General features: G+C 39.1%; 1 protein-coding gene across 1 annotated transcript; it reads left to right on the forward strand.

The window, feature by feature from the left end:
- Positions 1–144: 144 nt before the first annotated feature.
- On the forward strand, positions 145–10,920 carry atp13a1 (ATPase 13A1). Its single transcript, XM_030735192.1, has 25 exons — positions 145–639; positions 1,854–1,943; positions 2,437–2,700; positions 2,836–2,991; positions 3,854–3,923; positions 4,018–4,124; positions 4,222–4,351; positions 4,455–4,510; positions 4,656–4,782; positions 4,893–5,030; positions 5,405–5,525; positions 5,667–5,824; positions 6,113–6,288; positions 6,366–6,476; positions 6,574–6,699; positions 6,832–6,940; positions 7,054–7,247; positions 7,743–7,839; positions 7,941–8,125; positions 8,367–8,481; positions 8,588–8,784; positions 8,922–9,064; positions 9,712–9,823; positions 9,914–10,057; positions 10,151–10,920. Exons 1-25 carry the CDS (start codon positions 286–288, stop codon positions 10,259–10,261), a joined length of 3,591 nt encoding a protein of 1,196 aa, XP_030591052.1. The 5' UTR covers positions 145–285; the 3' UTR covers positions 10,262–10,920.
- The last annotated feature ends 2,554 nt before the right edge of the window (positions 10,921–13,474 follow it).

Below are 13,474 nucleotides of genomic sequence, written 5' to 3' on the forward strand. Positions count from 1 at the left end.
ATTATGTTTCCTCTAAACAACTCATTTTAAATGCATTTCAAGACAAAAATTTAAAAAATAAAATAAAAAAAATCCCGGTTCAATCGTGTTGTGCCAGCTATAACATTACGTGTCTTTGCGTGGTTACGTATGCGGAAGCCACGGTCGGGGGAACGAGCGATTCAGTAAACGGGCTCTGAAGGCAGAACCTCGTACTGTTCCTTGTGTAGAGTCGTATTTTCAGAGGCTGCAGTACGACGGGTGGTGGTGGATGATAGAGGGGGCCAGAGGGGTGAGCACAGTACAATGAACGACACCAAGAAAGACGGGAGTATGGCTGCAGACAGAATCCGGGGACCGGGTGAGCTGCAAATGGCCCCCTCTGTGAACCATAACCAGCATGACAGCAGCACCGGCGATGAGCTGGTGAGCTCGGTGACGCTGTACAGGCGAAGGCCCCGACTGCTCCACGGCACTGTGCTCCCGTTTCTGACTGTTCTCTACCCAGGCTGGCTGTATGTATGGCTAGCAGTGTACGGTGCCTCAGAGTATCCGGAGGCAGGCCTCCTGGCGTTAGCTGCTATCGGGATCGCGCACGTCCTCACAGCGCTCTCCGGTTATTGGTCTGTGCACGCGCACTGTTGGCTCACTTGTGCAAAGGTAAACATGAAAAAATAATAAATACACTTTAACAGCCTGCTGCTATCCCGATAGAGTTCACTGTCTTACCCTTCTGTGTTTTACTCTGATGTCAAAGGTCAGGGATATCATGAACTCAAGTACAGGTACAGACTTGATTTCGTATCCGAAACCAGCGAAACAGGACAGGTTATCTGGGATATAATCACTGCACTTACGCATGAATTACCAAACTTTCTCCTCACTTCTCTCACAAAAGACCATTTTAAATTTTCACAAAACATTTTTACCTTCGTTTAAAATTGTAAGCATATCTTTGGACGTTGTAAAACTGGTGTAAAAACCTATGTGACTTTAGTTTAATTAATACTCCTTTCAAGCAAATCTTACCAATGGAAGATTTTGTAGTACTGACTTGTTAGTGGTAGTTTACAAGGGAAAATTTCATGACTTAATAGTAGGATTGACACCTATAATTGGTGGCTCAGAATGAGCCTTTAGGAGGTGACTATGCATGTGAGTGAGGTTACCTTATTTCACAAAAAGATATGCACAATCTGGTTATTTTTATCCATCTGACAATTAAAAATGGAACCCCTTTTTAACTGAAGTGCTTAAAAAAACGTTTTTTAAAGTGTGATTTTCATTTAGATCTCTGTAAAACTATTCTTCCATCCATTCATTTTCTTCCACTTCCAGGGTTGCAAGGGGGCTGAAGCCTATCCCAGCTGTCATAGGGTGAAAGGCAGGGTACACCCTGGACAGGTTGCAAATTTTAAAACCTCGTTGGTAAATGAAATTAGCAGAATTAGCATGTTATCGTTTTTTTGTTTCTTTGGTTTTTTTTGGTTTTTTGCATTTAGTAAGCAATTGCATAAGAATAGTTTTCATTTACAAAATGAAAGTATATCTGTCAATAATGTAATCAACTTTTGTAGTCAGACATAAAATTAAGTATGTTTTCACATTGGGATCCTAATATAGCTCACTGGGTTGAATCAGCCCTGAAGCTATTTATTGTGTGTCTTGCCCCTGTTCTCTCCCCAGCTTTCCTGTGTTTCCTCTCCACTGTCCTAACACAACACAAAGGCTAAAAGCCCCCCAAAATGTACTATATATATATATATTTCACATTCTGCCTGAAATTCATGTTGTCAGGGCATGCCTTATTTGAGAGGGAGTTCCCTCTCAAATAAGGGACACTTCTAAAGTCTGTGAATTTTGTGTTTATGCAGGAACCAGACCCGGTAAAAGCAACGCTGGCAAAGGTTATGCCTACCCCCAACAACGGGTCTGCTGAGCTAGTAGCACTACAGAGGGACCAGGTCAGTTCACAAAATTTAATCCTGGTATCACCAAAGTTGTATGATCTGGAGCATGTTCCCTGTTGACAAATCCCAAGATTTTGATGCAACACTGTCTCCTTTATCACCAGTGCTACTTATATTTGAATCTTATGGGCAAGTATTTGTTCTTTCTTTAGGCAAGGACAATAATTTAAATGACTTACAGACTTTAAATGGGGAAGTGCTATTATGCTGTCGCTGCAGTCTTGACAGAGTGCTCAGGGTTGGGTTCGCTTTTATACCAGGTTCACTGGTGACAAGCCATTTTCAGTTTGTAGGGGAAAGGGCACCAGATTGTTGGGTCTTTGTCTAAAATATTCCCCCATTTGAAAAGATTAAATAGTACATCGACACACTTATAGAGATTTGTTCATTTATTAATTGTGAAGTGCTATATATGAGCTATAATTTGACATGACATAAAAGTGTAAAGAATATTTTACAATTTACAAACTCTTATTCTGTCCCACAGGATGAAAATGGGGAAAGAATTCTATCTTTTGAGTTTCAAAAGATCCGCTACATCTTTGACTACAAAGAAAAGAAATGTTTCCTTCCAATAGCATTTCCCATAAGCAACCCAATGGGCTACTTTCAATCCTGGCGTGGCTACCAGGAAGAAACTGAGCTCAAAGCTGCAGAAAAGCAGTATGGCACCAATCGGGCTGAGATGGTTGTTCCAGATTTTCTAGAGCTCTTCAAAGAAAGGGCCACAGCTCCCTTTTTTGTTTTCCAGGTATGTCTGTATGCATGCGGAAGTATTAATAATTTGACTGGTTTTATAGTTAAAAAAAAAAAAGAAAAAACAAGTTAGCATATACCAATATTATCTGCTTTTATGTATAGTTATGTTTTTTCTGCTATCCATCAGGTATTCTGTGTGGGGCTCTGGTGTCTGGATGAGTACTGGTACTACAGTGTTTTTACACTGTTCATGCTGGTGGCGTTCGAGGCCTCTCTGGTCCAGCAGCAAATGAGGAATATGTCAGAGATTCGCCGCATGGGAAACAAGCCCTACATGATTCAGGTAGCATTGATGGATTTTATCACTTTGTATAATGTTTTTAAAGTTATAAAAAATAAACCCATTATCTCAAGTGCAGCGGACAAGCCAAAAAACCCTGCAAATAACCCTGATTATCTTGTAATGTGTCACCATCTAAAATATATTAGACAGTAAATGAACAGTCGGTTCTTATGGTTAATGTGTTGGCTGTGGGATAATACGAAGTTCTAAAGACCTGAGTTATTATAACCTCCTGAGACCTGAGCTCCTGTTTGTGATGCATTTTTAATTTCTCCTAGATATTTGTGATTAGATGGACCTGATATGTATATAAACTAAGCTTCCTCTTTGAACAGGAAGTTGTATTTTGTTACATAGTTGTTACATACTTTTGTGGGGAAAAAATGTCCTCAGATGTGGACAGTGGGATTATTTTATAGCATAACACAACTAAAACAACATGACTTAACAAAGTATAGAACACTATTGAGCAGAACGAAGTATAAGGTGCAGCAAAGCCAAAATGTAATTTCTCTGTATGTGTACGCAGGGTCTCAGGAGGTTAATAACAGCCACTTAATCAGTGGCTAGCAGGTACCGACATTGGTCTGACAAGGGACAAATCATGAACTAGGGTCAGGGTGTTGGAACATATCTGATCCATCGTTATTTTAACCTTTTGTAGAGTTCTAGCCTTGGTTGAGTCAAGCTTTGGTGGCATACTAAACACCAACAAAATATTACTCAAGGGTTGTTGTAATGTTTTGGCTGATCAATGCATTTCCAAAGTATTTAAAGCAGCCCATTAAATAATAATTTATAATAATTTAATAATTTATTAAATTTATTAAATAATAATTTAAATACATTTGTTCTGTAACAGGTATACCGCAACAGGAAATGGAGACCTATATCTAGTGATGAACTTGTCCCTGGAGACCTTGTGTCAATTGGTGAGTGTCCAGTCAATGTCTTCATGATTTCTCATCACAAAAATCTGCTTTATTCTGTTTAGGTGTGGTTAAATGTATATTCTCTACTTTCTAGGACGCTCACCACAAGACAACTTGGTCCCATGTGATGTGTTGCTGCTTAGGGGCCGTTGCATTGTGGATGAGGCCATGCTAACTGGAGAATCTGTGCCCCAGATGAAGGTTAGAAACATATGTAAACAATTACACTGTGTAATTTTTCAAAATGGCATTTGCCTTTGTGTGGCTCAATTAATTGCTAACAATATGTGGTGATCAGGAGCCAGTGGAGGACTTGGACCCAGAAAGAATTCTGGATCTTCAGACAGACTCTCGCCTCCATGTCATCTCTGGTGGGACAAAAGTGGTTCAGCATACGCCCCCTTTAAAGGCCAGTGCTGGGCTCAAACGTAAGTCCTAATTCCTCATTTCATTTATCTGTAAGCAATAGCATGTGTTTTGTATCTTTTTAAAATGAGGTGCATACTTTAAAGTCTTCTTCTTTATGTGCAGCTGTAGACAATGGCTGTGTAGCCTACGTACTGAGAACAGGATTCTACACCTCTCAGGTCAGGAATCTGCTTAATGCATTCACATTTTTATGCTTCTTTATCGTTGCCATGAATTTTAATTCTAGTTTTGATAACATTTTAAAATCCATGTTGTGTCAGACGTGAAACTTTATTGACTGTACGTTGCCAAACTTTCCTCCAGGGTAAACTGTTAAGAACCATTCTCTTTGGTGTGAAGAGAGTGACGGCAAACAATCTGGAGACCTTCATCTTCATTCTCTTCCTTCTTGTGTTTGCCATTGCAGCAGCTGTTTATGTGTGGGTTGAAGGTGAGGGGCCATGAATGAGCTCAATGAGATTTAACTCATAGCTAACAACTGATGTTTCTGGAATAAGTTGTATCTAAATAATGAATTTATGCTTTGCATCACCATGTTAGGGACCAAGGATGTCAGCAGGAACCGATACAAGCTCTTTCTGGAGTGCACGCTTATCCTCACCTCAGTGGTTCCACCAGAACTCCCCATAGAGCTTTCTCTAGCAGTTAACACATCTCTTATTGCCCTGGCTAAACTTTGTAAGTCTGTGTGTGAGTCACTTCTATTTGCTTGATGAATAAAGATATGCACTGCAGCCTTATTATCAATCAGGAACATAGCTAAATCAGGTTGGTTGGATATTAAACTAATTTTATGATGCCAGTTCCCTAGCAAAAAAGTGTATGTCATGCCTGATTCCACAAGTCCACAGTTGTGAGTATGCATGTGATATGGACAATCTCTTGCTGTCTGCTACATGTGAGAACAATCTGGACATTGGCTGCAATTACTCTCAATTCTCCCAGTATTGTTCAGGACTCATGTATTAAAATGAAGACATGGAAGGGTTAGCTAATAATGCAGACCTTGTAACAGCAGTGTTTCTTTCAAGTCTTCTTTTTCTACTCCTCAGATGTATTTTGCACAGAGCCCTTCAGGATACCATTTGCCGGGAAAGTGGAGATTTGCTGTTTTGATAAAACAGGAACACTCACCAGTGATAGTCTGGTAGTACGAGGAGTAGCAGGCCTTAGGTAAACCCTTCATACGACTATTGCTGTTTTGCCATTGCAGCAGAGATTGTGAAGCACAATCACAAAGCATACTGTGCTATGCTTTAGGTTGGTAAATATTTACATACATTTACATTATGTGGAGCTTCTGTTTTACAACAGAGAGGGGAAGGAGGTGATGCCTGTATCTGAGATTCCAGTTGAGACACACAGGGTGGTAGCCACCTGTCACTCACTGGTCACTATGGATGATGGACAGCTAGTTGGAGATCCACTAGAGAAGGCCATGCTGACTGCTGCTGAATGGACCCTTACAAAAGGTACCGGGAAAAAAATCCCCTCAGATGTACAGTGTTGGGAAACGGCTTGTGTGTGACAGAACATTTATAGTGTATAGTCAATTTTTTGTTAAGTAATGTTTCCCAAATTTGCACGTGTTTCCAGTTTGCATTTCAATATGTCAGGTTCCATCAAACCTGTTGTGTTGAGCTTGTCGTCTATCTTAGAGCTGTGCTGTTTTTCTGACCGTTGCACTTTCACAGCAAATGTTAGTATTTGGGTACATCTGTCCTTTACAGCACAATGCTAACTCTTGTGTCTTTGACCAGATGAAAAGGTATTCCCACGAGGCATCAGAACCCAGGGTCTTAAGATCCATCAACGTTTCCATTTTGCCAGCGCTTTAAAGAGGATGTCTGTCCTGGCCTCATATGAGAAACTGGGCTCCACTGAACTCTGCTACATATCAACTGTCAAGGGTGCTCCAGAGACACTCAGAGGAATGGTACATGCTGACATCCTTAAAAAAAATTAATATCTTGTAGCCTAATCAAGTCTATCCTAACATGGCTGTGATTGTAGTTTGCAGAATGTCCTGCAAGTTATGACCAAGTACACAAGGAAATGTCACGAGAAGGGGCTAGGGTGCTGGCGTTGGGCTACAAAGAAATGGGACACCTCAGTCATCAGCAGGTTCTTATTTTATTTTCCTCAAAATGTCAAATATTGTCTTATCTGAGAATAAATTTGTTTGAAACTAACTAGATTTTTGGGGGTGGGGATCACATAGGTTCGGGAGATGAGTCGTGATACTCTGGAGTGTGGCCTTCATTTTGCTGGGTTCATGGTTGTGTCTTGTCCACTCAAGAATGACAGCAAGGCTGTCATCAGAGAGATCCAAGAAGCTTCTCATCATGTAAATAAGCAGATGATGCAAAATTGCATAAATGTACTCAGCACTGTTTTTAAGATGGTTAATACTTCGCTCTCTCTCTCTCTCTCTCCCCCCCCCCCCCCCCCCCCTCCCTCCCTCCCTCCCTCCCTCCAGGTTGTGATGATCACAGGTGACAACCCTTTAACAGCATGCCATGTAGCAAGAGAGCTCCACTTCATCCAGAAAGAACACACACTTATATTACAGCCAAGCTCTAGTCAAGGTAGGACAAATATTACTTTACAGAATTACATGTGTCACTCAAATAATGCCATAGGTGTTTTGGCCAAGAACACAAAATGCAGAGTTATGTATTTAAATTGTTCTATTTTCCAGGTAAATGGCAGTGGGAATCCATTGACGGCAGCGTGTATGTGCCACTGCCCCCTCCATCCATTTCTTCTTTTGTACGTGAGTTTGACTTGTGTGTAACAGGAGAAGGGCTTGCCAGATTGAGCTGTGATCCCCAGCTACTCCACACCCTGTTGCCTCACATACAAGTGTTTGCTCGTGTCAGTCCAAAACAGAAGGTAGGTCATTAAGCACCTACCCTTAATGGTGTTGTGTTTCATACTTTTTTTTTTTTTTTTTTAAGAGAAATTTATCTCTGGGTTACATTTAGTGTGCCATTCTGTGCGTTTTTACAGTCATGGGAAAGTAGCTAAACAAGTTTCCCAAAAAATGGAGTTGGATAACAGAAAATGGTTACCTATGTCAAGCTGCAGTGCTCAGTGTGTCAGGATTTTTGTGAAAGAGTAAAACCGTATTTGTTTATTAATAGTAATAAGAATATTACAGTGGGATCCATGACAGAGTACAGGCTGGTGGTAGTTTCAGTAGTCTGCATTAACAGTACAACCAAAACAGAGGCATAGCACCTGTTTTTTTTTTGTTTTGTTTTTTTTTATTGTTTTGAGAGGTAGCTGGAACAAATCTGATTAGATTTCTCCAGGGTTTGTTGAAATGGATTTTAGAAAATACTGACAGTGAATGTAACAGTACTTTATCCATCCATTGTGTTTTAGGAATTTGTGATCACCAGTCTGAAGGGGTTGGGTTATGTGACACTGATGTGCGGTGATGGTACAAATGATGTGGGAGCTCTCAAACATGCCCACATAGGTAAGATTCATTAGCTACCATAACTGAGTTACCATTTATGACACCATCAGACTGCAATGATTACCTTTTTTTTTTTTCCTCTTTCTTCCCCTCTCCCTCAGGTGTTGCACTATTGGCCAATGCCCCTGAGCGCATGCCTGAAAAAAAGAAACGGGGCAGAGAAAAGGAGTCATCCACATCAGAAACCAGACCTTTACCGCCTGTCAGTTCAGGAGCCAAGCTGAGCTCCAGGGCTGCTAGACAACGGGTGATGGCCCAGAGAGAAGAGCAGCTTGCAGCACAAAAAGTGTGTGTCTGTAATTTGTATATAATACAAATTACTCTTCTTGAAACTCATTTATATTCATTAGTCTACTGAATGTGGCATGCTTGTCTGACCTGCTATTCTAACCTTTTCTGTAATTATCTATCTTAGGGGAATTAAAAAAAAAAAAAAAGCTATTCCTAAAAAAAGATCATTAACTTGCATTTTATTTGAATAAGAGTTGTAGTACACTGGTCTTAATGTCAGGATTTTTCTGGAACAGGAGAGGATCAGTCAAGTCTTGCGGGAACTTGAAGAGGATCAGGTACAAGTAGTGAAACTAGGTGATGCCTCGATTGCTGCCCCCTTCACTTCAAAACTCTCTTCCATACAGTGCAGTAAGTTACACGTCCTTGTGATTTCAACTCTTGCCATAGTCAAAAACGATCGAACCATAAAGCTGCTTCCAATTTCTGAAACCTTTCGCTTTGTGTTTGCCCCCAGTCTGCCATGTAATAAAGCAAGGCCGTTGCACTCTGGTAACAACACTCCAGATGTTCAAGATCCTCGCTCTCAATGCTCTAGTGCTGGCCTACAGTCAGTCTGTGCTCTACCTCGAGGGAGTGAAGTTCAGTGATTTCCAAGCAACTCTACAAGGTCTTCTTTTGGCTGGATGCTTCCTCTTCATCTCTAGGTCAAAGGTGAGAATTTATATGGTTAAAAAAAAAATGACCTGATTGCTCTCAGAACATAATATTTAAAATTTTTTCTTCTAACATTTGTCTACTGGTTTAGATTACAGCCAAACTAAGAACCTCTTTTCCTTCTGTTTATCCAGCCACTGAAAACATTGTCTCGAGAGCGGCCCTTACCAAACATCTTCAATCTATATACAGTGTTGACTGTGCTCCTGCAGTTTGCTGTTCACTTCTGCAGCCTTGTGTACCTGTACAAAGAGGCGCAAAGCAGAAGTCCACCCAGGTAAATCAGAGAGAGAGAATGAGACCAAAAAAAACCCAACTCACTTCTACGTTTATGGTTTACAGTTTTCAGACATGGTTTGTCCTTTAATTCTTTCACAGATATATTTCAGATGTACATTTGGATTACATCTCATTAGATTATACTGTTTTTCTTTCCAAAAATCAGATGAAACTGAATTTCCTATCAGTAATAAGTACTTAAACTGGGAAATTCAGTCATGTTACTTCACTTTTTACTTTCCAAAATGCATGTTATAGAAGTGAATATAAAATGTTTTAATTACCTTTTAAAGAGCTTACTGCACAAGTCTTCAAGCTACTCTAAAGAGCTTCTAAATTTTAGTAAGGCACTGCTTATCCTGAGGTGCTCTGACCACTCTTCTTATATGTGCTAAAGACTCAAAATGGCAATGTGTTCACTGTAAGGGCTGTAAGGGACTCTGGAACAGCTTTACTGAGGATCTCTTTTGCCTTTTAAACACATTTTTACCATTTCACATATCCTGGTTTAAGCTGCTTACCTTTGATTTCAGTTTCAGATTTACACCTCATTATCTTATATTGTTTTATTTTATAGTTTTGTAATGTTTCATTATTAACTTTTTTTTTTTCTTTTTCATTTTACTTGTCTCCTCTCTTTTGCAGAGTGGACCAATTTGTAGATCTGTATAAAGAGTTTGAACCAAGTCTAATTAACAGCACCGTGTACATAATGTCAATGGCCATGCAGATGGCCACCTTTGCCATTAACTACAAGGTATTTATCCTTAATACTATTAATAGTTATTATCTCTGCATTTTTAAAGTGTTTATATAAGGCTCAAAGCTTTGTTTTTGTGCATGATAGGGTCACCCCTTCATGGAGTCTCTTAGTGAGAATCGACCACTACTGTGGAGTATCGCTTTGTCAGGTTTAGCAATTGTGGGACTTCTTACTGGATCCTCCCCAGAATTCAATGAACAGTTTGCACTTGTAGATATTCCAACTGAGGTGAGCTGTCATTATTTTACCATGCATTGCTTTGTTTTAATATCCTTGTAGTAATGACATACCTCCCAATCTAACCTGTCTATTTCCTTGCAGTTCAAATTTATCATTGCCCAGGTTCTGGTGGTGGACTTTGTTGCTGCTCTGCTGGTGGACCGTGTCTTGCAGTTCCTGCTGGGCAAAGGAACTCTCAGGCTGCCTTCTTAAATTCAGTGCCAACAGCAACTACTGCCTTTACCACCCAAACTGTAAAGGGAGAGATGATGTTGGAAGGGGAAGAAAATGAAAAGCTGTTGTGAAAAACACGGGACAGCTGAGACAGTCATGGCGTACAATACAGCACACTGTGTATCGCTTCCTTTGTCCTCTCTGCCCTCCCCCTTAACCATTTGTGTTTCTGTATTTTCATCAACTCTGTGTTGAATTGTTTTAATTCTTTTCTTTATGACTCGTTTTTTTCACATTTTTCTTTCCTATCTGTTCCTCACCACTGTTACAATACGCCATGAAGACAGCAGTATTGAGTGGAGTGTGAGACTGTGCCAGCCCAGAGTGAAACACACAGGCACAAAAAGGGGCATTCTCCAAGAGAATTGGGAACGTGTTGTGGATTTTTTTGATTCCCCTCCTTGATTTTGTAAAAAGTGAAAACATCTTTAACAGACTTATAAAGACTTAATACAAATTATGAGGTCTACCACGTGTTTTGTCAAGGATGAGCATGTCCAACTGGTTAGGAATAACCCTGTTCCTGAAGATAGGTAAGTGAAACATCCTCAGGGTACAATGTAAATGTACAAAGAGAGACTTTATTGAAACCATTTTTTTATGGGATTTAAGACACTGACCAAAAAAAAATGTGCCATTTCACTGAGCTTCAGCTGATCAAAGATGAGTGGAAGCTTATGAACTTTTTGTTTACTTGCTGACAAACATGTTGTTATAGAAGACCACCCATATATAACTTTTCATCTTAATATGAAGTTACATAAACTTTCGATGATCAAAGTCAAGCATCTTCAACAAACTGCCATTCTCAAAAAATATTTGATTGCACTGTGAATCAAGTACAATACTAAGTACTCAAAGAAATGGCCCTTTACTGGGCCATGAAATCTAAAATGTACTTAATAATGACTTTCCTTCAGTGATATATAAAACTACAAAAAATATACAATCACAGCTGTCTGAAAAATTGGCTTTAGCTTTCCATCAGCTGATTTTCTGCTCAACTAATAGAAAGAGACATATATTAGATTTAAACATGGTCAGTAGTAATCTTCTCATTGCCATGGTTTTATAGTTAAAAATGAATATAAGCCCTAAATAACTGTATTTGTGTTTCTTAAACTTATTAATCAGGGGACATTTTAGCCCTTTGAAATGTAACTTATAGTCCAACTATTTTTGAAAAGCACTTTTTTTAAAAAAAATTTGGAAAAAAAATCTTTGGAACTGTTGAATTTGTTTATATTTGAATTTTAAGCATTTTGTATTGTTTTGTTTATGAATTTTGCATACAATTTAATATATTCTTACCACACATGTACACTTGGTTAACATGAAGGAGATTTTGCGATTATTATAATACATTACAACCAGGGCACAAGAGACCTAAAATTGAACTGTTAAAAAAAAAAAAAAAATGAAAAAGCTTTTTCATACACCACAGTGGAGCAGAGTTTCACTAGAAGTACTAGATAAAGACTGGAGTGTCTGGGAGGGAAATGTTGGTTCCATTATGGTATATGGTTTGCTACAAACAAAATCTGACTAAATGTTTATATATGACTAGATGTGTGGGAGAGGGGTGGATGCAATTTAAAATAGCTGAAACCTAATTTGCTGAATCAGCTTAAACAGCTGAAAGGCAAAATGGCTCAAATTCTCAATGAAGTGCCTAAATTTAACATAATTTGATGAACAAGCTTAATTGCAGAAAAAAAAATTAACATCACTAACTGCCTGCTTCATGTGTCTGAATTTGAATCCACCAATTAAAAACAAGCAGCTTCAAGCTATCTTCAGAGACAGAGACACAGAAGAAAATCCTGCTGATCTACCCATAAACAGCAGGTTACCACACAAAAACCTTTTTACACTAGTATGAGCACAAGATGTTACTGAAGCAGGACGTTGCAGTACCAGCACGGTGCAATATTTAATCTCCAGGAAGCAACTTTCTCCCGCTTTTCTGTTGATTTTCAGTGATTTAAATGATACTATGGGCCTATTCCAGGAAGCAGGTTTAGCTAAAAAAAAAACTGGTGGATCTGACCTAACTTGATCGTAGGTTAGGTTCTCAGGTTTTATCCAACAAACTCTCTGACTCCTCCCCTCCTGTTGCACCTGATCTACTTGTCTGACACTCCCATTCATTCCTTATTCATGAAGTTGCTGTCAGAGCGTCGGGAGCGAATTCATATGCAGATGTTTATGTTCCTACAAGCACTGAAATCCCAGTTAGATGTTACATGACAGTCATGGAGACAGCAATGCCACGGATTTATAATGAGCTCAGCTGTCAGACAGTTATATCACACTGATCTGCATGAAGCTTTAGACAGAACACACTGATCAGTGATCAATGATCAATCATTGGTGCTGTAAAAGGTCACAGGTGGAAAAAAATGTCTGGATCCTTGAGATGATGTGAATGTTTGAGTGAAGATGAGGCTGAAATTATTTTAAGACTTCAAAACTGAACTGAATGGATTTAAAATGAAATGCTGTCAACATGAAAGTGATGGTGTCTGAAATTCAGAGTATGAATCTCAACATATTTTCCAGTGAAAATCACCTAAATCTGTGATCATAGGCTCCATAACAGATCAGTAAAAAAAGTCTGGATCCACCTGCACAGCAGGAGGATCCAAACGGATCAGGATCATGTATTCAGACTAGATAAGGCCCAGATCCAGTTCAGGCTCCAGTCATTTCCCAGCTCATCCAGTGCAGATCATAGTGGTCCATAATGGCTTCATTTTTCCAATACGATCTGCATTATTTAAAATGTCTCATCCTTCCAAAACTGTACTGAAACATTTAAAACTTTTAACACTAACTCAGTGAAATATCTCTGCTGTGGCTGTCAGCGAGCTGTTATCTATCAGTGAAGCTGATCTTAGATCAGATTAGAAACGGTTAAACTGGAAATATTAAAGTAGTTTTTCTGTAAATCTCATTTTTATCCAGTAATGGCAGAAATAATAAAATGCTCCATTAAAAAGTTAATAAAGCAGGCTGCTATTCCAGCAATAGATTCCATTTGCACTGAATAATTATTTAAACAATTAAATGGTCATAAACTGAACTGTCATAAACAGCACAAACTCCACATTTTTAGCTTCACTTTCTGTCTCCTGCATTTTGTCCGTCAGGCTGCAGCTCAATAATTAGATTTGATGAGTCAAATGTAAA

Source organism: Archocentrus centrarchus, chromosome 8 (genome assembly GCF_007364275.1).
Source record: "Archocentrus centrarchus isolate MPI-CPG fArcCen1 chromosome 8, fArcCen1, whole genome shotgun sequence".
Lineage (NCBI taxonomy): Eukaryota > Metazoa > Chordata > Actinopteri > Cichliformes > Cichlidae > Archocentrus > Archocentrus centrarchus.